Source organism: Aplysia californica, unplaced genomic scaffold, assembly GCF_000002075.1.
Source record: "Aplysia californica isolate F4 #8 unplaced genomic scaffold, AplCal3.0 scaffold00210, whole genome shotgun sequence".
NCBI classification, from domain to species: domain Eukaryota; kingdom Metazoa; phylum Mollusca; class Gastropoda; order Aplysiida; family Aplysiidae; genus Aplysia; species Aplysia californica.
The window spans coordinates 537,906-565,003 of record NW_004797480.1 but is presented as its reverse complement, the minus strand read 5'-3'; the positions used below and the strand labels follow the sequence as shown (position 1 = coordinate 565,003).

Genomic DNA, 27,098 nt, shown 5'->3' with positions numbered 1-27,098 from the left:
TATCTATCTATCTCTGTATACATATTACACAATAATATAGTAGGCCTATATAATACTCCCCCCCCCCCTTGGATTTTTAAGTAATGGAATGAAGACAACTGTGTAAGAAGACCAACTGCCTAAGACGGCAACTTTTCTCCCAGACAATGAGTGTGTGTGTATTTGTGTGTGTGTGTGTGTGTGTGTGGGGGGGGGGGGGGGGGGGGGGGGGTAATAATCCTCTATTACGGAGCACACGTGTGTATTTAGTATTTAGCAATGAACACACACGTTATCAAAATGAAGGGAAATAACTTTTCCTCTAAACATTAACAGTAGCGATTACTTCCCTTGTTTACTTGTTCCCTGAGGAGGGAGTAATGAGTACATATAATGCCATCTTCGTTTCGTAAGCGTTTTACGGCACTTGCAACACAATAAGGTCATATAAGAGCCAAAGAATCGATGTATTACAAGAGAGTTACATACACAAAAAAGGAGAGATAAGGACGATAGATGTTTGATTGGAAAGATGGAGCAAACCACAGCAGAGCACACGCCAACCACCCACAATGCGATCTTCTCACATGTTCTGTGCCTAGTCCACTAGATCATATCCCTGGAATCTTCTAGTTTTAATAACAGTCTTACGGCACTTTCAATACTAATACTAATAGGTCATCTAAGTGCCGAAAATTGAGTTGTCACCTCTTGAGAGTAGTAACGTTACTTACATCGATTTCGGATGAGTTGATGTTTGTCGTCGGGGGAATGAAAAAATTATCAAACTCCTCCAAAGTTCAACTTAACTGTTGGAAACAGGGAAGATAAAGAGATGCTGGGATGCGACAAAAATATCAACCTAACCGAAGATCAACTCAAGGGAGTTCAACACAAGGGGAGTTGACTAGTTAGTTTTAGTAGTGTGTGTAGAGGTTTTACGGCGCTCGCAACTGCATAAGGTCATATGAGCCCCAGAAGATTAAAGGTGTTAGAAGAGAGTAACAAGCATAAAAAAGGACAGGAGATAAGGACGATAGGAGTTCGATAGGAAAGAAGAAGTAAAACCAGACCAGTGCACCCGCCAACCACCCACGGAGTTGACTGTACTGGTACAAATAAAGAAATGAAGGAAAAGAGATTAAGTACGGCGACAGATGCTTGACTGAAAAGAAGGAACAGACACACCACAGCATCCACCAACTACCCACTCCCAGGAACTATTTTCAAGCTTTAAAACCAGTGCACTTACATCATTTATTTCAATTTTTAATAAAGTGCAATAGTAAAAAAGAGATGCCAACTGGCTGCAAACAAATTTCTTTAACTTTTTGTTTTGGACCTGATTGCACTCGAAATTTCTGGATCATGATATTGTTTTAATAAGGGTAGATCTTGTATTTTTAGTCTACTTTTAGTTGGTAGCTGACGTCAGGTAAAAGACTGAAAATTCCCAAAATCCGGATTTCTAGATTTCTTAAAAAAAGAAGCAAAAAACACAAAAACAATGATGTCAGGTGAGATAAATTTTATTGATCCTCCAATAAAAGTAACAGAATCTTTGCACTTTCACAGGCTTCTGAAACACACTATATGATGGGTATGTGGCCTTCAGCAAACTTAATTACGCTTGAGGACACAATCAGGGATGCCACTGGAATTTTGTGAAAATAACGGAAAATTTATGAAGTTGTATATGTGAACAAAAAGACACCCAGACAGTTAACTGCCATAGCTAAATAGAAAAAAAAGACCCAAAAAAAAACTGTTTTGAAAACAAATTTCAGTGAAAAACAGAACATAACAGAAAAAAACAGCATCCCAGTCACTTTTTTCTTCTCTTTAAAACTCTTGCTCACTTTTCTGTCCCCGTGGTTTTATGCACCCGGCATAATTTAGCAAAATTTGATCATTTTTTGCATAATTTCTGATTATTTTCCTTTATCATTCTTTGTTAAAATTAACAGAATTGCATAATTTCACAGTTTTGGGCTCAGTTTGCATAATTTCAGAATTTTTCTTGCATAAAACGACGGGGACAGACTTTTATTGTCAGCCATGGCACAAAGTAAACACTGACACACACAGAGCACAGCTAAGGAAGAAAATGACCAAAGATACTTTGTACCGCCATATATGCAAAAATAATTTTTTATGAAGAAGATTCCTCCGCGTTACAACCAAAGAAAATAACATCCCCATTTTTAATTCTTTTATTTGAATTAGAGAAACACCCTTAACTAGGAAACCTGGTTAATCCGAAAAGAATCCTGCGGTCCCCCAGATTTCTGTTTCAGTGGGCTCCACTGCAGTGCTAGCTCTGATTAAAATATCTCCCAAGACAGTAAACACGACATTTCCTTTAAAATCAATTTCACATATCGGTAAGCAGGAACAGATTGTGATAACAGCAACAATAAAAAAACCCTAGAAAGACAGACCACACCAATCACTGCCGACCCACACAAATGATGTTAGCACAATTAAAAAAGCAGCCACATGTATTAATAGTATTATATCTGTGTTGTCTCCAATATCTCTGCCTTCTTGTCTTCTTGTTCCAATGTAACATATTGTCATGTGATTATGTAGCTTTTTCCTCGCAAAGTCAAACTCAAAATAACATTTGACTCACAAATAAAACAAAGACGCATTGTAAAGATGATGTTAAAGAGTGAGAAACCATTTTGTATATTAAACAATAAAGTGAACAATCGAAACTTACACCGGTAAAAATTTACAAACTTTAAGTAACATAATAATAACAAATGTGTGGTGTGCTGACAAAATGAGCTACTTCTCGGATTTGAGCCCTGTGGTTTAATAGATACATCACGGTTATGGGTGAAGTTTATACAATTTGTAAGTAGGAAATAATAAAAGGCATGTTATACTTATTAAAGAATCTGGCATCAACAGAAAATCGACAAATTTGACCCTAGTGTTGATTTTTGGCCAATAACTCCATTTGTGGATTGCGAGAAGTAACTCATTTTGTCAGCACGCCTCACAAATTGTTAGCCAGCTGTTCAGATGTACTACGCCCAAATTTGTAAAATATTACAAAAATTACAGTTTCTTAACTCTAATCTCCGGCAAGCCACTCCCAGTGGCTCGCGGTCGGAACTACTGTGCAGGTGAGTTGCTGGAGCAGCACAGAAACATTCCTTTATGATGACTTCGATATCAAATTACTTTTCGGCAATTGCCTAAAACAGCCTGTCTCTTTTATCAGGATTTCATTTGTTAGATGAAGAACAATCAAAACAGGTTTAATTACCAATTTAGGGACGTTTTCGTCATTTTTACATTTAGTACAAAAAAATATAAAGATAAAGAGTTAATCTGAAGTATCCGTAGCATGAGCTCGAGAAACATTTTGTTGAAATTCTAATTTTAAATGTTGAAAAAATTGCAAGAAAAGATACATAATGTAGGTACAATTATAAAAGAATGAAACACTTTTCTCTCTCTGTGTGAAAAAGTTGGCTTTCTTGGCTAAGAACAGTTGAACAGCTTGCCCACAAAATAAAACGAGCAGAAACGTAAGTTTCCTGTATGACAACAAAGAAATCTGTATAGGAGCAGTTCACGATAAAAAGATGTCAAAATTCTCAAACAGCCCTTACAGTAAGACAGAAACAAGGCCGTCAGAGCAGCATTTAGAAAACATTCTTTAACAACATCAACAGATGTAAGTAACTGGGTGACTAATGGCAGCAAATACAACAATGTATCTTTAAAAAGTAACAGCAACTCATAGAAAAAATTGTTTCTTTAAAAATAAACCCCAGGAAGGAACAATTTTTTTTTTTGGACCCAAAAATTCCCCCCCCCAAAATAATACATGTTCACACACTCTTACTACAAAAATAGACATCCACATTACAAAATAATTTTCATATACACATGCATTCAAGTTTTTGTTTAAAGCACTCTCAACCTCACCTTAAAGCTACATACAAGATTAAATATCAATTAAATAATATTATCTTTTAAAAGTATAAACTTCTAATGTCACAGACCGTCTGTTCTTCAAAAATCTAAAATATATTTCAGTTACTTTTAAACTGTGAGAAACAGTTCCTAGCGAGAAATAGAAAGATATGCTTTTCCTTTTGTTTCATGATGACCAACATCAGTTTTTATTTTGGACAGGGGAAATTATCAAAAGGAAAAAATAATAGAGGTACAGTCAAACCTCGTGATACCACCACCCTTGGGCCGAGCATAAAACTGACGAAACAGCGGGGCTTGCGGTTCAATGAGGCTCTTGTTATAATAAATAGATCTGACTGCCAAACGTCAAGGAACATGACTCTGCTGTGCGATCTGTGCTTGAAAAGTTTTGGTGATATAGGCCTACATGTATATATGTACATGTATTCAGAGCAGAGAGTCTTTCCCTCTCTCTAATATCTCTAGGCTATATTTTTCTCGTGGGAGGAAGATTATCAAGCAGCCAACCAATGGGTGCTGTACGCCACGTGCAGTGTGTACCTCTGGTGGTCAATTCGCTGACGGTACAGCAGGGAGAATTTACTTTGTTTTTTGTTTTCGTAGAGGTTTTACGGCGCTTTTAGTTTTAGTAAGTGTTCTACGGCACTTGCAACACAATAACGTCATTTAAGTGCCGAAGACTAGAGGTGTTACAAGAGAGTAACAAACGCAAAAAAGAAGGAGGGGATATAAAGACGATAGACGTTTGACAGGAAAGAAGAAGCAAACCCCACCAGACCACCCACCAACCACCCATTTTACGGCGCTCGCAAATGTATAAGGCCATATGAGCGTCAAGGGGTGGATGTCAACAGAGAAGTCCTTGCAGGGAATCAGACTTACTCTGCTCACCTCTCTAGCTTCAACAGCACAAAATCTGCTTCGACTATCAAGGCACCACGGAAATAGCAGGTCACAAGAGTGTGACAAACATACAAAGAAAGTAGAGGAAAAATGACGATAGTAAGCATTAGGAAAGAAAAAGCAGCAGTTCCCTGTTGCAGTTCAGGCACAGTTATGAGCATGACATTGATGAATCAGCCAATTTACAATTACAATTCTACAGTGGTTAAGAACATGGTCAATGTCCCCCCGCTGGGAATGGCCTAAAGACACTTCAGTCAGAAGAACCACCGGGGGGGGGGGGGGGGTTTGAGAATTTACTTTGGTAAGATAAGGACGGTACAACTCAGACAGTTGGCAGATGGAGGTGTAACGGCATAAATGCAGTGTTTATACAGGTGTTCCTTTTCGAACATTGGCAAAACCTGGCGGTACAATGAGGTTTGACTGTGTATTACATTCATTTGCAATCATCATAAAAATTAACACATAGCACACACACTTTTAATAGTGTAAAATAAGACAGGTTTAAGGCATCAACTAAAGATGGTGACTACTTGACTCTAGAAAGAAAAAAAATATCTTAGCTCTACCTTTCAGTCAGGGTACCGGTACTTATTATCATAATGAAAAGTAATTCGGTTTAGCGCAGACATGACAAGCATTAAAATAGTTCCAGTATCCTTTAAATGGACAGCTCCGTGTTAGATTCCATCTCACAACACGATATCATTTAAAATGGTGAATAATAATGGACATTTTGAAAAAACTTGCAATCACTGAGCCATCTAACTACAAACAAACAAATTATGCCAGTCCTGGTGTTTCAAACGACAAAGCGATTTAAACATATCATTGTAGGTGTCATAACCAAGCCACTGAAGTCCGTTTGAGTACTTTTAAAAATGTCAGAGACAAAAAAACCCCTAGGTTTTGTTGTTTTGTTTCTATCAGGAATCATGAAAAACATGAAAATTATAAGTTTTGACCTCAGCATTAAAGTATATTTTGTTGATGTTGAAAGGTGTTTCTTTGATACAGCTTTGAGAGGGTGTAAAAAATTGAAAATTCTCAAAATTTGGACAAAAGTGGACTGCTTACGACAACGACGATTTAAAGTCTAAACATCCCAAAACGGGCAGGCGTTAATGGGGAAAAATGTTCTCCATGATTCATAAACTCTCATCCTCTCTCTCTTTTCATTCAACTCATTGTCATAGAACAGAGGACACAACTTATATCAATGTGCTTTTGCCATTCATAACAGAACACTTGTAGTCAGATATCAATAAACATAGCTATTCTGGAAGTGATACTACCGGAATAAATTAAGCTGAAAAATAGTCAAAATCTTTCTGAACAGAGGGGAATATTCTGATAAGACTGGGTAAAGAAAAACTTTAGATGATTCTTGAAGAAACAACCACAAAACTATAAGACCCATTCCATGAAAAATGAAACTAGAAGCGATAGAGCCATTCTTTTTTTTTCTTCTTTCCAGGAGGGGTGAGGGTGAGGGGGGTGGTGTTGCTGTTCAAAAGCAACCTAACAAAATCAAAACAAACTCCCCTCTCAACCACAACTTAGAATTATTTTTTTTTCAGTAGGCCATCATACCCATATTACATGTGTCACTGCAGTTTCATTTTCATGGAATGGCCTATAACCTATCTTACTTGAGCTGTGTCTGCACAGCCAAATATCAAGATAAGAACTGCAAGTATCACAAGGACACGCAGGATGTCAAGGGAAATGAAACAGCAGATAGGCTAGCAGGCTCCCCAAACATAGAGGGAGTGCTTACCCTTGATCCTTCTACTGTAATAGACCTTGTCAGAGATCACACTGCCAGCAGGCGTGAAGAGGACTCCTTCACGAAGGAGATTGTGATTGAGAAAGGAGAGTACAACCTGGTGAAGGCAGGAGGAGCAGGCTGGGTGACCCCATCAGACGCTACAACAACCAGCTGATGATGGAGACAATCAGCCTGCCCACACAGAAATGGACCCTTATGAAGAGGGGCGAGGAAGCATGGAGCACCCCGTCTTCTTAAGACTCCAGTTCTACATTCGAGTATTCAAGTATCACAGGGTAAAGCCAAGCTGTTATACCTATAAACAGCTCACTAGTAGGACATTAACTCCCTAGTGGTAAACCAGAAAGTCATGCCATTGTTTCTGGCCGCATGAGACAATTTATCTACAATACAGGGTTGCCAGCAGCCTTGACAAAAATGCCTGAAAGTTTTTTGGTATAAAATTCTATGTGCGGCCCGCAGCATTTCATTAAAAACAGATAAGATTTTAACATGTGCCAAAATATTTAATGCATAGGCCTAGGCCTATTAGAAAAACCTAAATTTAATATTAAAAAAATAGAACTCACCAATAACTGCACATTGATGTGTGTAATGGATTGGGGAAAGTCTTAATGTAAAGAAATTACTTCCCGGCTCCGCTGATCTCGGCTGGAAAAGCCTCGAGATTTAAAAAACCTAGATTTTTGCCTTTAGCCGGAAAACGGGCAACCCTGAAAATATGTCACGACATGATGGAATCAGGCATTCATCAATTTTTGGGCACGTGGAGTTATCTGTATCATCTTAAAGCTTGTTCATTTGTTTCGCTTTAAAGGAAAAAGATCCATTTTGAATAGAAATAAAAATATTTGCGATTGAATGAGGTGGGGGTCGCCTGGTTTCAGAGATGAAATTAGTGAGAAAATGGCTGCCAAAGCTAGCCCGAGGCTCCTTGGTAACTGAAAACTTACAATTTTTGTGCTTTTAATTAACCTTTTTCCGTAAGATTCCTACAGAAATGTGTTTTAAAGGGACGAAAAAGGCTTCGAGCCAAAAAACCAAAAATTTGATAAAAATTTTCATACCAGCGGGAAAATGACAGTTTCTTCTATTTCATTATTTTGACGAGGGCCTGATTTCACCATGATGCCTTAAAAATGTATTCCAGCTGTTTCGCCTCGCAAAAGCTTATCATCACAGGTTTACAAACAAAAGTAACAGTACGGGTTAGGAAACGAGGAGCAGCACAGCGTGGTCTCTCTTATACACCCCCACTGTTTTTCCAAGGAAATGTTTATAATAAAACAAAACTGACCATTTTTTCCCCATAAAAATTACCGATCTTAATGGAACTATAAAATACCATGGAATAATTGACAGAACAATTGAAAGCTTAGAGCTAGGCAGAAGGTATGAGATTTGCTATTTCGCTAGTGCAGTGACAATAAATTAATGTCATATGAAGGGGGCGAGGTATTCCATTAGTGTTACGGATTTTTAACAAAAGTGGCTTGAAAGAAAATTCTTGTTCTTTTATTGCCAGTCTGTGCTTTATAGCTTGAAAAAAAAATGAGTAAAAGAAATTTATGGGAAATTCACATTTTTGATTGAGACTTTAACAAGATTAAACCATCAATCTTTACATCTTGATAAATGTGATCACATATTGAGCTTATATAATACCTAACTAATTACAATCTCGTTTTAATTTTTACTACACTTTTTTTGCAAACTTTCATCAATTTCGTCCAGCTTCTTGATCAGCTCTTGGCCTTCATCTACGCCTATACTCATCTGAGAAAAAAATCCAAAAGAAACCAGTTGATTATTTTGTACAACCAAACAGTTCAAGCGTAGACATAAATTCAAACTGATCAAACGGCAGTGACAGAAGCAATGAGAACCGATACAATCACAAAGTATTCACTTCCAAAAGAGATAGGGCATAATGCCAGTAGTGCTGTTGGCATAATTCCCACATGAACACAATTCTTTTCGTGACATTGTTAAAAAAACCCTGTATTGAACATGAGACCAAGAAAAGTTGATAATGCAAATAGTTCAAAAATCTGTAGCCTTTTGCGTCTTCAAAGATGATCTCAATGCAATTCCATGATACTGCTTTGTCTGGGCAGTAGGCATATAGAAATAGTACTGCCCAAGTACTACTTCCATCCTTTCAAATCTTCACTTCCTTGATATGCTTCTATAGAGAAACATGGTCAATATATTTGAAATCAAGGAAGGCGCAAGGGTACGTTTACTATTTCACAGGTGTGAAGCGGATATTTTTATGAGAGGGAATTTTTAAAATTCTAAATTTTGCCAGAGTGGTTGTCTAACGGCCTACTCTTCTATGATTTTCAACCACCAAGGGAACTTTAATGTGCACAACATGCACACCGGATCTCTGAGATTATTCGTCCCTATCCAAGAAGAGTAGGTGCTTATCTAATCTTACCTACCTTAAAATCAGGGAGGTGGAGGAAGAATGAGATTGAGTGCATGATTGAACGAAAGAAGGTTTTTATTTTAACCGAGAAGGAGAGAAAATTAAATGAAGAAGAGGAAGAGGAAGCAGAATCAGGAGAAGAAGAAGAAGAGAAAATTGGACATGCCGGCATGGACTGCATTAGAACACAGTACTTTTGACATGAGAGGTGAGCACCATACCTCTGTGCTACATTTTCCCAAGAAACCAGTACATCGTTTTAGTTTTAATTTTAGTAGAAGCTTTAGGGCGCTCGCAACTGCATAAGGTCATATGAGCACCAGAAGATTAGATATGTTACAAGAGAGTAACAAATACAAAAAAGAAGGAGGGGAGATAAAGACGATAGATGTTTGATTGGAAAGAAGAAGTAAACCACACTAGAGCACCCGCCAACCACCCACAGTCACATCGTTAAAACAGGAAGAACACTATGGAAAAGCAGAAGAAGTGCACCTTCCTTACTCACCTTCTCTTGGTTCACATAGGAATGACCAGTCACCCCGCAGAAGCTTTGGTATTTGACCTGTGGGTCAAGGCTTACCGGATCCTGAGTCGACAACCACACCTGAAATAGACAGACAGACAGACAGACAGGCAGCTTGAATGAGCTCGTTTGAGTACAGAGAAGTACATCAACACAACAATGTTCATTAAAAAAATTTTTTTTTTAATGATGTTTTATTGATCCCTGTAGAGAAGTTTGAGTTACAAAGGCAAAAATACATACATAAACACATAATTAGAAACACTTATATTCATAAAGACATAACTATATACATAAATACACAACATTACACCAGTACAGAAGTTTCACAAACATGCCATGGCTCGTTGCCACTGTGCAGGGCCCCATTTTTTTAGTTTAGTTTTTGTAGAGGTTTTACGGCACTCGCAACTGTATAAGGTCATATGAGCGCCAGAAGATTAGAGGTGTTACAAGAGAGTAACAAACATAACAAAGAAGAAGGGGAGATAAGGACGATAGATGTTTGATAGGAAAGAAGGAGCAAACCACACCAGAGCGCCCGCCAACCACCCACCCCTATTTTTTGTCTTTGAGGGAAAAAGAGAAACAGACAGACAAGACACTGGATGAGAGCAACACTAGAAAGACACAACAGAGGCAAGGTAAATAAGTGGTGACCCACACAGCTTGAATGAAACATTTTTTTGCGTTAGTAAATGTTTTACGGCACTTGCAACATAATAAGGTCATATAAGGGCCGAAGATTAGAGGAGTTGCAAAAGAGTAACAAACACGAAAAAGAAGGAGGAGAGATAAAAACGGTAGATGTTAGATAGGAAAGAAGAAGCAAACCACACCACAGCACCTGCCAACCACTCACTTGAATGAAACAAATCTCTCATACTCTTATTGGGCTGTCCCGCAAATTCCAGCACAAAACCATCACATTTCCCTTAGAAGAAACTAGGACGATAACAGTAAACAGAAAGAGAAGAAACAGACCACTCACAAAATATACCAACCATTGGAGTGTTCAATTATAGGAAGAGCTTTACAGCACTTGCAACACAATAAGGTCATATAAGTGCCGAAGGTTAGGGGTGTTACAAGAAAGTAACAAACACAAAAAAAGGAGAAGAGATCAGGATGACAGGTCAGATGTTTGATGGGAAAGAAGGAGCAAACCACACCAGAGTACCTGCCAACCACCCATCCACTGGAGTGTAGCAGGAACGGGACTGCGTCGTTGAATCTTGAATATGAGTGAGGTGTGTTTTCGTGTCTGTGTGCCAGTTTCATGAGTTTCTCCCACTTTCTTTGCTTAAAAAAGACTTAAAGCCTCTTATATTCACGAAAACTTGCAGCAAGTTTCTTCACACATACATGATAACTTATGACGAAGACATGCTGCTACTTTATCTTAACTCTTAGTGTAAAGCGTGCCCATCTTCGAAACCCCAGCAGATCCACCTTATCTATTTATAATCAAGCTGTAGGTTTATTGGAATGCAGCATTCATTACTACTCAGAGTTTGGTGTTTATTTTATTTTATGCACAAAAGTTTAATAGGTGTGGAGTTATAGATAGGGAAGTTTGTGATAATGAAAAATTTGATGACAAAATTTGACTGCACATTAATTTTCACTATGAGTTCGACAGCACTCACAACACAATATTATTAGGTCATACATATAAGTGCCAAAGTTTAGAGGTGTTGCTACATACTAGCATACAACTAAAAAAGGAGGAGAGGTACGTAAGATAGCTGTTTGATAGAAAAGAAGGAGAAAACCATACCAGAGGACAGGCCAAGAAGGAGATTAAGTGCAGTTAGCTGAAATGGCTTTAGTTTTGTAAGAGTTTTATTGCATTTGCAACACAATAAGGTCATATAAGTGCCAAAGATTAGAGGTGTTACAAGAGAAGAACAAAAAAACAAAACAAAATCAAAACAAAAAAACAACCAAAAAAAAAAAAAAAAAAAAGGGAAGGAAAAATAAAGATGAAAGATGTTTGATAGGAAAAAAAAAGCAAACTACATCAGAGCTCCTGTCAACCACCCACAAGATGAAAAGAAAGAGAAGAGATAAAAATGATAGATATTTGATAGAAGAGAAGAAGCAAACCACACCAATCACCCACTGAGAAGGTCTGCAGTATATTGTGTGGTAACTTGAAAGCAAGACTCAGAACTGAGAACCTCAGGCAAAACAACTTAGGGATGTCAATAGGGGATGTGCTTAGCAGCCTGAAGCCACAAGTATCAAAGTGACAAAGTGAAAGTGTTAGCACTATCAGACCGATCCAGATTGTTCTTATCGAACCAGGGCCCTATCAGAGGGATGATAAAGTTTACAGGAAATGTGTTTCATAAAGGTCAGGTCAGCAGGTCAATGGGTTTAGGTTACCGGGTTGATAAAGGCACAACAGTCTCCACGACACTCTAAAGTCATTGATATCGACACATCGAGAGGAAATATCCATGCAAAGACGGGAATAATTTTTCAAAACTCAAAAGTGAAATAAAAAGAATAAACACATTTGAAGAAGGCACGTCGTCTTAAAAGGCCATGATGACTTACACATAATTTAAATTTAAATTGACTTGGGATTCCTGTGCACTATTGTTGAAAGGTGTTTGTTGGATGGTGCACCCGTATCCCTGTAACACAGGAAGGCATTGAACAGCAAGACGAACGCCTAGGTGTTGTTGGATCCATAACAAGAACAAGAACAAGAACCACAAGAACAACAACAACAACATGTCAGTACAACATGCGTGTGCCCCAACGCTCAACTTATCAAAGCTTTTTAAAAAAAAGTTTTAGTAAGAGTTTTAGATAAAGATAAGATAAGATAAGAGTTTTATTATCCCTGAGATAAATTTTCCATGGCTGTACAGGACCATAAAAACACATGCAGGTATACAAAAGAAAATAATTATATATTACTCTCATTAAAATTCAATATGAAAAGAGAAGTAAAGCTGACAAAATGTACATTTACATCAAATGCATCATTCAACCACATGCAGGAATTTAAATACTAGACCTTTGGAGATATATATAGATACATACTCTAAGTGAAACACACATCTATGCTCATTCTGACTAAAGCCTTATGCCAGATGGTAAAAATATGTACCTGCCGCAGCGTGATCTTACAATTTGTGTGGAAAAGGCACTTGCAACACAATAAAATCATAAAAGTGCCAAAGATTAGAGGTGTTACAAGGAAAGAAGGAGGGGAGATAAAGACGATAGATGTTTGTTAGGAAGGAAAAAGCAAACCACACTAGAGCACCCGCCAACCACCCACAGAACATGCAAGTGCCCCAAAGCTCAACTTATCAAAGCTTGTTGAGACAGAGACTTATAACACCAAATTTAAAAAAAAAATATAATGTAAGTGTTTTTACGCCCCTTTCACAACAATTTCCATCACTTAGGGGACGGACTTCCCAAACTGCCTGTTAGGGCCAAACCTGGTTGAGAGGAACACGTCCCAGCAGAAAGATTGAGATACTTGAGATAAATTTTCTCCCCAATAGGAAATTGAGCTTGCAACTCATATGTGTGACAGTGAAACACTTAACACTTTGCCGCCTCATCTCGCCGATCGGCGATGAATACCACCGAGTTACTTTGGATTTTCCCCAATATGCTTTTGCCTTTGATGGCAAGGGTTTTTACTATGTGAGCCTAGTGATGGCAAAGTGTTAACCGCTACACCAAAGAAGCCAGTTTATAACACCAAATAAAAACTCACTCACCAGAGCCTCAGCGCCATTGGGGGCACTATATGTCATTCCAGGCACAAAAATACGAAGCTGGAAAAAAAAAAGCATAAATTAAAATAAATAGGACAGCATAAATTAATGACTAATATCTCTGTGACAATAATTTTAAAGGGTGAAAGTAGGCTGTCCACTTGTGGTTATTTTAGTGGACAAAGGTCAAGACGACAGTCGTCTCATTGTGTGAAGAGAGGAGGAGAGGATTAAGATAAGAGTATAAGAGTAATATTAGAGAAGAGTTGTTGTAGTTGATGTCTTGAGTTGTGTATGAAATTGATAATAGAGAGGGAAAGTTGGGTGAAATGTCAGCATCACTCTCTCATCCTGGCCCATCTGAAGAGAAGAAGACAAAGAGCTGAGCACGTGAAAGCATCCACCAAACACTCATTTCAAATGAAGTGTACTTGAATTATCTTATCTAAAACTCATACACAGGATAGCATGTTCGGCGAATGAGTGCTTCTTAGATCGAAATCTACCAAATAGACCTTCACATACTTTTACCGATAGAGAAATGTGGGTGAGAGAACCTCTTGTATTTAGTTGGAGAAACCCTTGATACTACCATTGCATCTTTTAGATACAAATTCTCAATCAATGCTGGGAAATATGCAGGAAGATTCTATGCTTTTTACTGTTTCATAAAAGAAAATGAATACTCTGAGATGTCATGACTGCTAAATTAGCAGAGTATTTATCCTTAGTAGGAGAACATATGGCCAGGGAAAGTAGAGGCATTCGGCTCAACATTCTCTTCTCTTCATTGTTTCAGGAAGAAAGATCTCTGCATTCCGGACATGTCCATTGATGCTCCGTTGCTCTCTCCAAAATGTCGAAGAGGGTCTTTCCACTGATTGTGCCAGTGCATGTCTGGTTGAACGTTCTTCTGTTCTTTCCTGCAGTGATGCTAGATTTTCCACTTCCTTATTGTATTAACAAAAGCATCATCCTCTCCACAGCAGTATTGGTCTCTGCCTACCTATCTTCCTCCTCAATCAGCTGGTGAGAGACATTTCAGGATCTCGACCCTGTCTGGTTGAACCGTGCTGTCAACTGAGGTGGCCTCACAAGCCAGTCTGTCTGATTTTTCATTTCCCTTAACGCCTGCATGGCCAGGGCAGAAAACCCATGTGAGCGATCTTATAGGTGTTGCTTCAATCAATATGTGGGAAGTGCACATAATCATATTATTATCACCAGCCAGCTATTTAATGAAGTAAGTCCGTACTTTTTTTCTTTCAGCAGTTTTTAAATCCAGTCTCAGTGGAAAATTTTCTCTGCCAGATTTGGTCTCATCAGCCACAGCAGAAGCCACACGTCACCTTAATCTTTAATTCTTCAAATTCTTCTGAAATATTCTCCTCTCTGGTCATCGTCATACACTGACGGGCTAGTCATTATTCTAAACGGTACCGGCGGCATGGGCTCAAGAAATATTTGGTCAAAATTCAGATTATAAATGTTGAAAAAAGCAAGAAAAATTACATCAAAATGAAGGCATAATTGTTAAAAGAATTAAAGTTTTTCTCTCTCTCAAGTAACATTTTACTCTCTGAACTTAGTACATTTTAACACTTTCCACCCACTCAGTGCCCAGAGCGCGCAACACTTATCCCCACTGACCAGGATACAGGTGCCATACACGCTATATCACAGCGTCGCCCATCGGCCTCCCATGAGAGGAAAAGTGTTAATGGTTTGATGACGATGTATGTTGGCAGTAGGATTATGTCAACAACAAAAATCAATCGAACAGATTTGGCCCACATGGGAGAAAATGTAACATTTCTGTATAAGAATAAAACAAAGACGGAAAAAAAAAAATTACAAGAAAGGAGTCTCATTTGTCCACAAGGGCCACCTATAGGAGAAAAGTGGTTGTCTTAGACAGGTGAACGTCTTGGACAGTGTGATTATTTATAATATAAATAATACACATGATGGGAAGCATAAAGCGATTAGTCTTAGCAAATGTTTTACGGCACTTGCATTACAATAAGGTCGTATAAGTGCCGAAGATTAGAAATATTACAAGAAAGTAACAAAAAAGGTTTGTTCTAGTAAGTGTTTTACGGCACTTGCAACACAATAAGGTCATATAAGTGCCGAAGATTAGAGGCGTTACAAGAGAGAAACAAACACAAAAAAGAAGGAGGGGAGATAAAGACAATACATGTTTGATAGGAAAGAAGGAGCAAAACCAAACCAGAGCACCCGCCAACCACCCACGCATAAAGTGAGAAGTGGTCATTTGTACAGGTGAATGTCTCGGACAAGAGCCTATAAAAAACAGGTTTGATTGTATTCTATTGACTCACCAGACAAATAAAGGGCATGATAAGGGTCCAAAACCAAGCTGGAAGTATGCCGTAGGTGAGGTTGGTCATAACAAGACCTGGACACACTACGTGGGAGTAGACATTCTGAGGAAAATTATGTTTGCTGTTCTAGTTTGTTTTTTAAAATGTGTACATCTGAGTTTTACAGCATTTGCAACATAAATAGGTCACATTAGTACCAAAGATTAGAGGTGTTACTAAAGAGTAACAAACAAAAAATAGGAGGAGAGATAAGGATATAGTTGTTTGTATGGAACAAAGGAGCACACCACACCAGAACACCCTCCAACCACTCATGATATTTTTCAGTTTGAGTAAGAGTTTTACGGCACTTGCAACACAATAAGGTCATATAAGTGCCGAAGATTAGGGATATTACAAGAGAGTAAAAAACACAAAATAAAAGGAGGAGAGATAAGGACGATAGATGTTTAATAGGACAGAAGGAGCAAACCACACCAGAGCACCCGCCAACCACCCACTCTCATGATGTTTGTTGAGATAAATCACAAGACTATGAAACAAGATAGCCCCCCCCCCCCCCCCCCTCCTGCCCAACTATTTGAGAAGTATTCCACAACATGACATAAAGAGTACGGCACTTGAGAGGCACTTTCTGGCTTATGTCAGCAGTCTCATTTACCCCTTTTCCTGATTTTCTTTTTTAGTAGAGGTTTTACGGCGCTCGCAACTGCATTAGGTCATATGAGCACCAGAAGATTAGAGGTGTTACAAGAGAGTAACAAACATTAAAAAAGAAGAAGGGGAGATAAGGACGATAGATGTTTGATAGGAAAGAAGAAGCAAACCACACCAGAGCACCCGCCAACCACCCACCCTGATTTTCTGTACCTTACTTTAGTCATAGACACCAGAAAGAGAGGTAGGGTGCAGTGTATTGTAGCCTTTTAGTTTTTTTAGTTTAGTAGAGGTTTTACGGCTCTCGCAACTGCATAAGGTCATATGAGCGCCAAGGGGTAGGTGTCAACAGAGAAGTCCTTAAAGGGAATCAGACTTACTTTGCCCCACCTCTCTAGCTTCAACAGCACAAAGTCTGTTTCGACTATCAAATCACCCCGGAAAGAGTCCGTCACAAGAGTGTGACAAACATACAAAAGAAGTAGAGGAAAAATTACAATAGTAAGGATTAGGAAAGAAAAAGCAGCAGTTCCCTGTTGTAGATCAGGCACAGGTATGAGCGTGACATTGATGAATCAGCCCATTTACAATTCTACTGTGCATGAATGAGAAATGTCCCCCCTTTGGGAAAGGTCTAAAGACACTTCAGCCAGTGGCACCACCCCGGGTATAGTAGCCTTGTGAACACAGAATATCACGATTCAGGGAGAGCCAATATTTGATAGAAGAATGAAACCATGAAACTGAATTGCTATTATTTTATTATTAATAGAAAAGCACAACAAATACAGAACACCCCGCAAAAGCTTTGGTATGTTACACATTTTATTTTATCTAAACACAAAAACAACCCACAAAACATTTTCTAACTGAAGTTCAGAAGAAAAACTCTGTTGTCCTTGAAAATAACACTCATAACATTTGACAGGAAAAAACCCCCCAAACTTCATTTCCCATACTTTCCCTATTTAAGCTGATGACACTATTATCAATACACTCCCTCTTTCTCTCTCACACACACACATACACACACTCACATAAACACACACACACACTCACAAACACACACACATACACACAATCATTCATATAACACAACAACATCTGATCTGTTGCACCATCTGTGGAGCAAAGACTTACCCTTTTATTCATTGAATCATTCAGACCAACACTCAAAATGTCCATAGCAAACTTGGAAGAGCTGTAGGGATCTTTGCTAGAGAAAAACAAACAAAAAAAACAACATTGAGCCCAGTTGATAAAAGGTGATAAAAACTTTGCATACGGTATGGGTATTCCCCAAAATAATGAATATACATGCATATATAGGACTCTTAAAATATATCATTGCTCCTTTATACATTTATTTCAGAATGAGTGATTTCTAAAAGATGGGTTTTTTTGGCTGTTTATTAAAAACTAGATTCTTGACAACTACTGCTGAAAGATCTGAGGTGAAAGTACAAAATAAAGATTAACAAGCCCTTAAACTGATGTTTCCTGTAATAGTAAATACTCTAAATAAAACAGTTAACAATGATATGGTTCAAAAGGATTTGCTTCATCCTAAGATCATGATTTCCATGCAACATAAACAAAAGAGTTGTGACCTGCACAGGTCAGAAAAGATGGATGATAAGACAAGACAAGACAAGACAAGACAAGACAAGACAAGGAATGATAAAGATGGATGATATGATAAGACAAGACAAGACAAGACAAGATAAGGAACAATAAATATTAATGACAAGATAAGACAAGACAAGGCAAGATAGATAAGACAAGACATAATAAGATAAGGAACGAGAAAGATGGATGACATGATAAGACAAGACAAGGACAAGACAAGACAAGAAAAGACAAGACAAGATAAGATAAGGAACGATAAAGATGGAAGACAAGACAAGACTATACAAGGCAAGACAAGACAGGATAGGACAAGACAAGATAAGATGCGGAACGATGAAGATGGATGACAAGACAAGACAAGACAAAACAAGACAGACAAGACAAGATAAGGAACAATAAAGATGGATGACAAGACAAGATGAGATGAGATAAGAGAGACAAGATAAGATAAGACAAGACAAGAAAAGATAAAAAATGATAAAGATGGATGACAAGACAAGACAAGATATGATATGATAAGACAAGGCAGACAAGACAAGACAAGAAAAGAAAAATACAAGACAAGATAAGATAAGAAAAAATAAAGATGGACGACAAGACAAGACGAGATAAGACAAGACAAGACAAGACAGGACAGACAGAACAAGACAAGACAAGATAGGACAGACAGGACAAGACAAGACAAGATAAGATAAGGAACGATTAAGATGGACGACAAGACAAAACAAGACAAGACAAAATAAGGAACGATAAAATAAAATAACTTTCTGCTGGTACTTAAGTAGCGAAACTAAAACCATTTTCAGGGCATCATCTCTTCCGTTCCATACCCATGTTCATGTTGCAGGTCCTCCATGCTGAAGTTTTTCCTGGTTGCGTTACTGGAGGAGGTCCAGATGAGCTGGGATCTGTTGTATCTGTCGGACGCCGACGAGCCCAATCTGTCTTCTAACTCTTTCACCTGATCAGAAAAAAAAAGACTTGTTTGTGATAGTAGAGGTTTTACGGCTCACGCAACTGAATAAGGTCATATGAGGGCCAGAAGACTAGAGGTGTTACAAGATATAAGAGAGTAACGAACATAAAAAAGAAGAAGGAAAGATAATGACGATAGCTAGATGTTTGATAGGAAAGAAGAAGGAAAAAAAATCCAACAAACATGACGGGAATCTCAAAAAAGAAAAAACAAAAGTTTGATTAAAAAAACGAATAAAAAAAAAATACAAGTCTGTAATCTCAACTAAGTACACATAAACAAATTAAAGGAACTCAAAAAAAGGAAAGCAAACCATCTGAGCGATCTTCAAAATATGCAACCTATTCGCTGTGTTTAGATATCCCAAAGTCATGGACCCTTAAGCTATTAACTCTTTAAACCGGGAGCTTTTTCCACCATTTCCCGGAGTTTTTTTCACAGTCATCTAAACCTAGTGCACTAAGTTTCATTACAACCCCAAAAGCTTGCCTCCAACTTTTAAATTGTGGAAACAAAGTCTTAGTCATTACTAAAAAACTTGGATCAGGAAAAGTTCTGAAAAACAAGCAAAAACTAGCACCAAATGAAATGAAACAGTTGTCACTAATATGATATTTTTAAAAAGTATCAGACGTTTGCGTCCGATTGAGAACAGGGTTATCACCACCGGACGCTCTCAGTGTTCGAAGGGGTTTAAAGAGCTAATGGTGCGACTAGTGAATATTGAATAGTAGTGAATTTTTTTTAAGGAATCAAGAAAGCTATACTATAAATGTGCGTCTTACTAATTCACAGGAGTGATAGGGATATTTTTTACAGTAGGAAATTTAGAATTTGGAATTTAGCCAGGGTGACAATGCCATTATTTTTTAAAGTCCAGTATATGCAGTTTTAACAATTTTACAGGAGAGCCAAAATGCTGAATGCTGTAGTCTTTCCCAAGAAATCACTCTTTGTAAACATCCCCAATCAATATTTTTAAGGAAACAATTTCGACAATAACTTCCCTATTATCTTTAAGGTATATGTTGTTTTCTTGATAACAAAATTTAGTTTTTTTTGCTTTCCTTTAAAATTGTAAAAACAGCATTTACTGTACTTTTGAAAATGACGACCTAACAGCCTTCTCTCGTACTGACCAGCACATAGTGTCCGAACAGGTTGGTCTCAAAGACGCCCTGAAGTCCGTCGTCCGTGACCTCATCCTCATGTACCAGTAGTCCTTCCCCTGTTGCAAACATGTAGAACACTCGGCTGTGGGGTGAGGGGGCAGAAAAAGAGATTGGATATTATATTTTAAAGCTGTTCTTTGTTAAGAGATTTTGTTCTCTTCTTTCAGATTTAAAAGCTGTTCTTTTTTCTTGGAGATTCAAAAGCTGTTCTTCTTCTTTGAGATTTTAAAAAGCTGTTCTTCTTCTTTGAGATTTAAAAAAAATGTTCTTTTTCTTCGAGATTTAAAAGTTATTCTCTTCTTCAAGATTTAAAAACTGTTCTTTTCCTACGTGACTTAAAAGCTGTTCTTTTTCATTGAGATTTAAAAGCTGTTCTCTTTGATACTAAAAAAACCTCTTGTCTTTCTTTGAGATTAAAAAGCTGTTCTTCTTCTTTGAGATTTAATAGCTGTTCTTTTTCTTTGAGATTTGAAATTTATTCTCTTCTTCAAAATTCAAAAACTGTTCTTTTCCTTTGAGATATTTAAAAACTTTTGTTTTTCTTTAAGATTGAAAAGCTGTTCTTCTTCTTTGAGATTTAATAGCTGTTCTTTTTCTTTGAGATTTAAAAGTTATTTTTTTTGTTTGATATTTAAAAGTTGTTCTTTTTTTAAAATTTAAAAGCTGTTCTTTTTCTTTGAGATTCAAAAGTTGCTCTTCTTCTTGGAAATTTAATGGCTGTTCTTTTTCTTTGATATTTAAATATTATTCTCTTCTTCAAGATTTAAAAACTGTTCTTTTCCTACGAGACTTAAAAGCTGTTCTTTTTCTTTGAGATTTAAAAGCTGTGCTCTTTGATTAAAAAAAACTCTAGTTTTTCTTTGAGATTTAAAAGCTGTTCCTTTTCTTTGATATCTAAAAGTTATTTTTTTCTTTTCTTCTTTGAGATTAAAAACCTGTTCTTTTCTTTTTTAAAGCTGTTTTTTTCCCCTCAGAACTATACTAAAACTCGTATTATGAGAATAAAAATATTGTTTTAGTTGTGAAACATTGCGAGTTAATCCAAAATCAATTTTATGGTAAATGGTAACTCCATAGTCATCACATGTTGAAAAAACGTTTTGAATATGCCTCTACTACATGGCTAGATCAGTGGTTTTTAACCTTGTTGGAGGTACTGAACCCCACAAATACATTTCGTGAATTCACCAAAACCTTCGAGTTGGTGAATAGAAAGGGAAGCTCACAAAAACAGCGTTTTTGTTTTGACTTCCACCAAACCCCTGGGGTCCAATAATTGATCCCCGATTAAGAACTACGGGGCTACATCGAGTTTAAATTGTGGTTGCTATTGAATTATAAGTGACAATTAGAAGCTTAATGAAGGACAGTCACATCTCAACAAGAAGTGATTCACAAAACTGTGTTACCAAAAAATAGAAACAATAGAGGTCTGCAGTGGAGTCCTCCTAAACCCAAGTTTGCTGCACCACTGGATTTTCTACAATTTAGTTGTGTTTTTGGTTTAGACAGAATGCTCAAATAGCATGGTAAAAAAAAGGGGATTCTACTTTTTCTTAGGTTTACTGACGGTCTTAGGTTTACCGATGGTCTCAGATTGACCGCTCTTGGTTTCAGCGGTATCCATTGTATATATCATTTTTTTCTTATAGTAGTAAGCATTCAACTGCACTTGCAATACAATTAAGTCATACAAGTGCCGAAGTTTAGGGGTGATGCAAGAGAGTATCAAACATAAAAATAAAGGAGGAGAGATAAGGACGATATATGTTTGATAGGAAAGAAGAAGCAAACCACAGCTGAATATCTGCCAACCACCCACGTATAATATTTGAGGAGGAAAGAGGAAAGACAAGACATTATATATATAGAGGAAGTTCAAATTTAAAAGTAGTGAATTGAAAACAAAACTATCACCTGGCATATAGAGACCATACCTTGAAAAGAGACCACGCCAGAAATATCCCCAATCCACACCTGTTACCTTCATCATCCCAGCATTCAGATACAGATAATCAATATGATCATACCTGGGGAGGTAGAGTGGTAAAAAAATCATAAATGTAAAACTGAAACTTTAAACATTTGAATTTCTATACACGTATGTAACCCAAGACTGTTCTAAAAGGCAGACTCCCACCAGTGTGATGTCAGTGGCCTAGTGGTTAGGCTCTTGAACTTTCAACTGTCAGGTCGTTGGTTCGAATCCTGTCATATGCCTCACATTATGTCTATGGGAAAGGCATTTTACACAAACTTTCCTCACTTTGCCCAGGTGGGAATCGGCACTCAGCTATGGGCAAGAGAAAGATCTTGTCAGTTTGTCGTTGTTTGAACGTGTGCAATCGGCAGCTCACATTGCATGCTGCCCAGAAGCTGGTAACATTTCTGAGTGATATAGTTACTAATTGTACCAAGCATAGGTAGGGCATGCTGTAGAGCATGGATTCATTATTATTACTGTAAACCTCTCAGGTAGGGCAGAAGCAACCCATCCCCAACTAGCTCTAAATAGGAATGATGTAAATAACAATCAAAAAAATGTTAAACTTCAATTTCACCACAAGTATTAGGCCGAAAAGCTTGCTGTCAACTGTAGACTGACCGTGGGCTGAGGAGATGCTTACTCTTTCCTATGTTGGCAATGAATGATTGGTTCCAACATTTGATTGTCACCTGAACAATTAAATTCATGAAGAAAGAGCATTGCTTTTCAAAGAGAGTGAGAGAGAGAGAGAGAGAGAGAGAAAGAGAGAGAGAGAGAGAGAGAGAGAGAGAGAGAGAGAGAGAGAGAGAGAGAAGGAAAGAGAGAGAAAGAGAGAGAGAGAGAAAGAGAGGGGGAGAGGAAGAGGGAGAGAGAGAGAGTAAAGGGGAGGGAAAGAGAGGAGAAGAGAAAGAACGGGGGAGAGGGAGAGGGTGAGGGAGGGAGAGAGAGAGAGAGAGAGAGAGAGAGAGAGAGAGAGAGAGAGAGACAGAGAGAGAGAGAGACAGAGAGAGAGAGAGACAGAGAGACAGAGAGACAGAAGTGGGGTGGGGGGGCTGAATGGTAAAATTTTTATTTTTTATTTGGAAAGTAATTATATGCTGAGGGCTCCAGGGGTAAGGCAGAGCAGATTGTATAAAATTGTAGCTTGTTTCAATCAATGCAACACACAATGTAATGATTTCACAAAGTACGCTTCAGAGATTTTAAAAAAAATGACATTATCAAAACATTACATCCATATAGTACCATTTTGACAACACAAGCAATAATTACATGCTTAGTTAGTACCCTGAAAGAGTTGTAAAGTGGTTTTTCTTTTAAATAATAAAACTGAACAAAAAGAAATAAAACATACAGTATAAAGAATAAACTCACAAATAAACCCAGAACACGAGCAGTGCTCTGTCAACAATAAAAAGACACAAAAAAACCTCACCGATTTCTCAACTCAGCTGCTGCTCGATGTACTGAAGCCACGCTAGAAGTGTCCAAAAGCACAATGTCAACGTCAGCATCGGGGAACTTCTGTTTCAGTTTGTCTGCTGCCTCCTCTGCCCGAGCTTTATTGCGGCATGCAAGACACAGATGAATTTTTGAAGATTTCTTCAAGAGTCGTTCTGCAAGGGCATACCCAATGCCTCTGTGTGGAGGAAAGGAGAAACAGCTTGGTCTCGCACTGATGTCTCACTGTTCGTTATTCTTTTTCATTGTCTGGTCTGTTTTTCGTCGCACTAAGTCGAATAAAACCTACCAAAAGGTCATGATGCGACTCCTGTTTGAAATTGTAACTTGAAAGCCTTCTTACTACAATCAATCCAACATTCAATACATAAAGGACTACAGCATGATCTATATAGTGTGTGACATCAAATAATTTCCTCCCCTACTGGCACAAGGAAAAAGTACGACTGGCTATTCAGCTTTTCAAAACAGGTTTCTTTGGCATGATGACATGATGGTTAGACTCTTTGCCATGCAGTTGAAAGACGCTAATGAATGTGGGGTGAAAAAATTGTTTCCTTGAGTTGTGTGGGCCCTGACAGACAGGAAGATAGATCTACTACCAGCTTTCTTAAGTTACTGCTAAATTTTAACGGTGACTATTCCTCCGAACGTTCGGAGAAATAGTGCCGATCTTTATTTCTCCGAACGGTTTCCGGCTTCCGGTCTCATGATTTTTTGCAAATATTTATAGCGAGAATTCGGCGCCAACTTTCATTCTGCCCCTCTGGCCTCTGATCTTGGAAGGAACACCGCATGGCAAGCCCGCCTACATACACCCTTCAGTAACACCCACCGCACACCCACCACCATCATGCACATGTACACACACAAACTTATACACACACTAACTAAACATGATCAGTGGGCAACTTTTGAACGTATGACGAGCTGAGCTGTGGATGGAGAGACAGTGTGAGTGAAAGAGCGGGTGAAAGGATGAATGTACGAGTGTACCCACAGGCGACAGCAACTACAAGAAGTGAAGACGACACCGACCCCCCCTCCTGGCCTGGTCCACAGCTCACGAACGAAAGGAATGTGGCTAAGGCAGTGTTTTGCCTATATTATTGTCCATGGTTCGCAGGGTGCAAGGGGATGAGTGAGATTTTCTTAGTGTGTGCCTGGAGGGAGGGGGGGGGGGGGGTGTGTGAGAGAACACGGGAATTGGATGGATGAGTGAAACTGAAAGAAAGGAACGACTCATGAGCCCTGGAGTGAATGGATCCTGTGTTTCTATTTTTGTATACTTTGAACTGTCATGTTACTGAATAAAGGCTGAAATAAAGCCCGAAAAACAAACACACACACACACTCCTCACTCTCCACTTACACACTTACTACCACACACAGACACACTCACACACGCACATGCATACACACACACACACACACACAGGAGCAAATTTTTGGGTCTATATCTATTTCAATTTTCAAGAGCTAATCTAGAGATTTTTTAGTGTAAAAACGTGAAAAAGAAAGGTTTCACAACAGGATGAAATCAAAATTAGAACAGTCCATATAAACAACCACAAAAATTAACAAATAAGGGCGTGTGTCCACCTGTCCGAAGAAGATTGGCTGTTTTAACCATAAATGTGCGTACATTTTTAAAAAAAGTACAGGATATTACATGTAAATTATGGAATCACAGTGTCAGTCCATGTAATCGGTTTTGGTGGAACGTACACTCTAACATAAGACATAAATCTATCTATATATATATACATATATATATATACATGTACATGTATATATATTTAGAATCTAATGAAGGTAGGAACATCAAATTAAATGACGTTACACTATGCAAGTATGTAACACCCCCCCCCCCTTTTCCCCAACAAAAAAATTGATAGAAAAACAACACATCAGAACAATAACAAGAAAAAAAATTACACACTAACAAAATAAAACACCACAAAGAGAGTCAAAGAGGGAAAAATAAAAGTAACTCAATAAATCAACGGGGTGACAACAAGTGAGAAAGAGACTTAGTGAAGCTAAGTGAACTTTCTTTTCAAAAGTAAAGAGGTTCGGTTTCTTTCGGTTAAATTTGACTTTTATTCCCCGAACAAAAAATGCCAATAAATCGAGCCACGATTGATTGGTCGCGGCTGCGACAAACGCAGAAGCTAGTTCTATGTGTCGTTATCAATAACCCTCCGTAGATCTAGATCTAGACAGCACACGAGTGAACACAATACATTAAGTTTAAGAGCAGCACCCTTCATAGGCAACACGTCATACCTGTAGCAAAAAACTGTTTGGAACTGTAGCATTTCTTTATATAAATATTTACTGCGGACATTTTTTTGGACCGATTGAACCATATTGTATACAAACAATCTTTGGTAGGCCTATACTCTATATATATAATATCCGAAATTTGCGGGAAAGGATGTGATTTTAGAGTGTTCGGAGAAATAGTGTCCAGCTTTATTTTCCCGAACGTTCGGAGAAATAGTGTCCAGCTTTATTTTCCCGAACGTTCGGAGAAATAGTGTCCAGCTTTATTTTCCCGAACGTTCGGAGAAATAGTGCCGGCCAAATTTTAATTGCAGGCTTGTAAAAAACCAAAGTTGGAATTACATATATTATGGTTCAAGAAACCAACAACCATGCAAATGGATGATTGTGTTGAAAATACTGTGTGGTCAGAGATATCCATGTGTTTAAAATTTTCAGGTGAGAAACAGTTTTAAAAAGTTTTGAGAACACATTCAGGGGTGAGAGGTCGATCGTATTACTGAATAGCCACTTCCCTAAGAGAAAGAAAGAGAGAAAGACAGAGAAAGAGAGAGAGAAAGAGAGAGAGAGAGAGTCAGAGAGAGAGAAAGAGACAGGAGGAGAGGAGAGGCCCAGGGAGTTGGGGGAAGGAGGGGGGTACTGATGGTGCATTGTCATTGTGATTTTGACTGCAATCATTACACTGCTCATGATTCACATTGTCACTGAGACTGACACTGCACTGACAGCACCCCCCCCCCCCCCCCCCCCCCCCCCCCCCCAAATCGTTAATTACTGCACTAGACCTAAATCTAGATATCAGATCTAGAATCAAGGCACTAGATCTAGATTTAGAATCTATAGATTCTATATAGATCTAGATATAGATCTAGATCTAGATCTAGATCTATATAGAATCTATATTCATTCATTTATCATCCATTTATTCATCAACAATTCAACAACAAAAAGTTTCGAAGAAGATATGGAGTAAATCAGTACATACGCATTAGCACCAGTAATTACTGCTACTGTTCGCCTGGAATTTGCCATAGCATTCATCGAAAGATTCTTTTTTTTATATCTCGAAGGACTGAAAAGTTCACTTTGCTCAGAGCAACCTGACTTTCGTCTGTCGTTTCCACACTGTTATATTGATAAAATTTGATATCTCCCTCTCTCCTCTCACAATCATCCGATCGAAAAAAATTGCGGAAGTAATGTCCCTTGAACAAGATAAAGAAAAAATCC

General features: G+C 38.1%; 1 protein-coding gene across 1 annotated transcript; it reads right to left on the bottom strand.

Annotated features, from left to right (window-relative positions):
• Positions 1 to 6,413: 6,413 nt before the first annotated feature.
• Positions 6,414 to 27,080, bottom strand: LOC101850248 (3-keto-steroid reductase/17-beta-hydroxysteroid dehydrogenase 7). Its single transcript, XM_005099338.3, has 10 exons — positions 26,854 to 27,080; positions 23,554 to 23,757; positions 22,069 to 22,161; positions 20,099 to 20,213; positions 18,814 to 18,944; positions 17,495 to 17,570; positions 15,695 to 15,799; positions 13,353 to 13,409; positions 9,580 to 9,678; positions 6,414 to 8,413 (listed from the first exon to the last, which is right to left on the bottom strand). The coding sequence occupies exons 1-10, from the start codon at positions 26,907 to 26,909 to the stop codon at positions 8,324 to 8,326; spliced, it is 1,026 nt and encodes a 341-aa protein (XP_005099395.1). The 5' UTR covers positions 26,910 to 27,080; the 3' UTR covers positions 6,414 to 8,323.
• Positions 27,081 to 27,098: the final 18 nt, after the last annotated feature.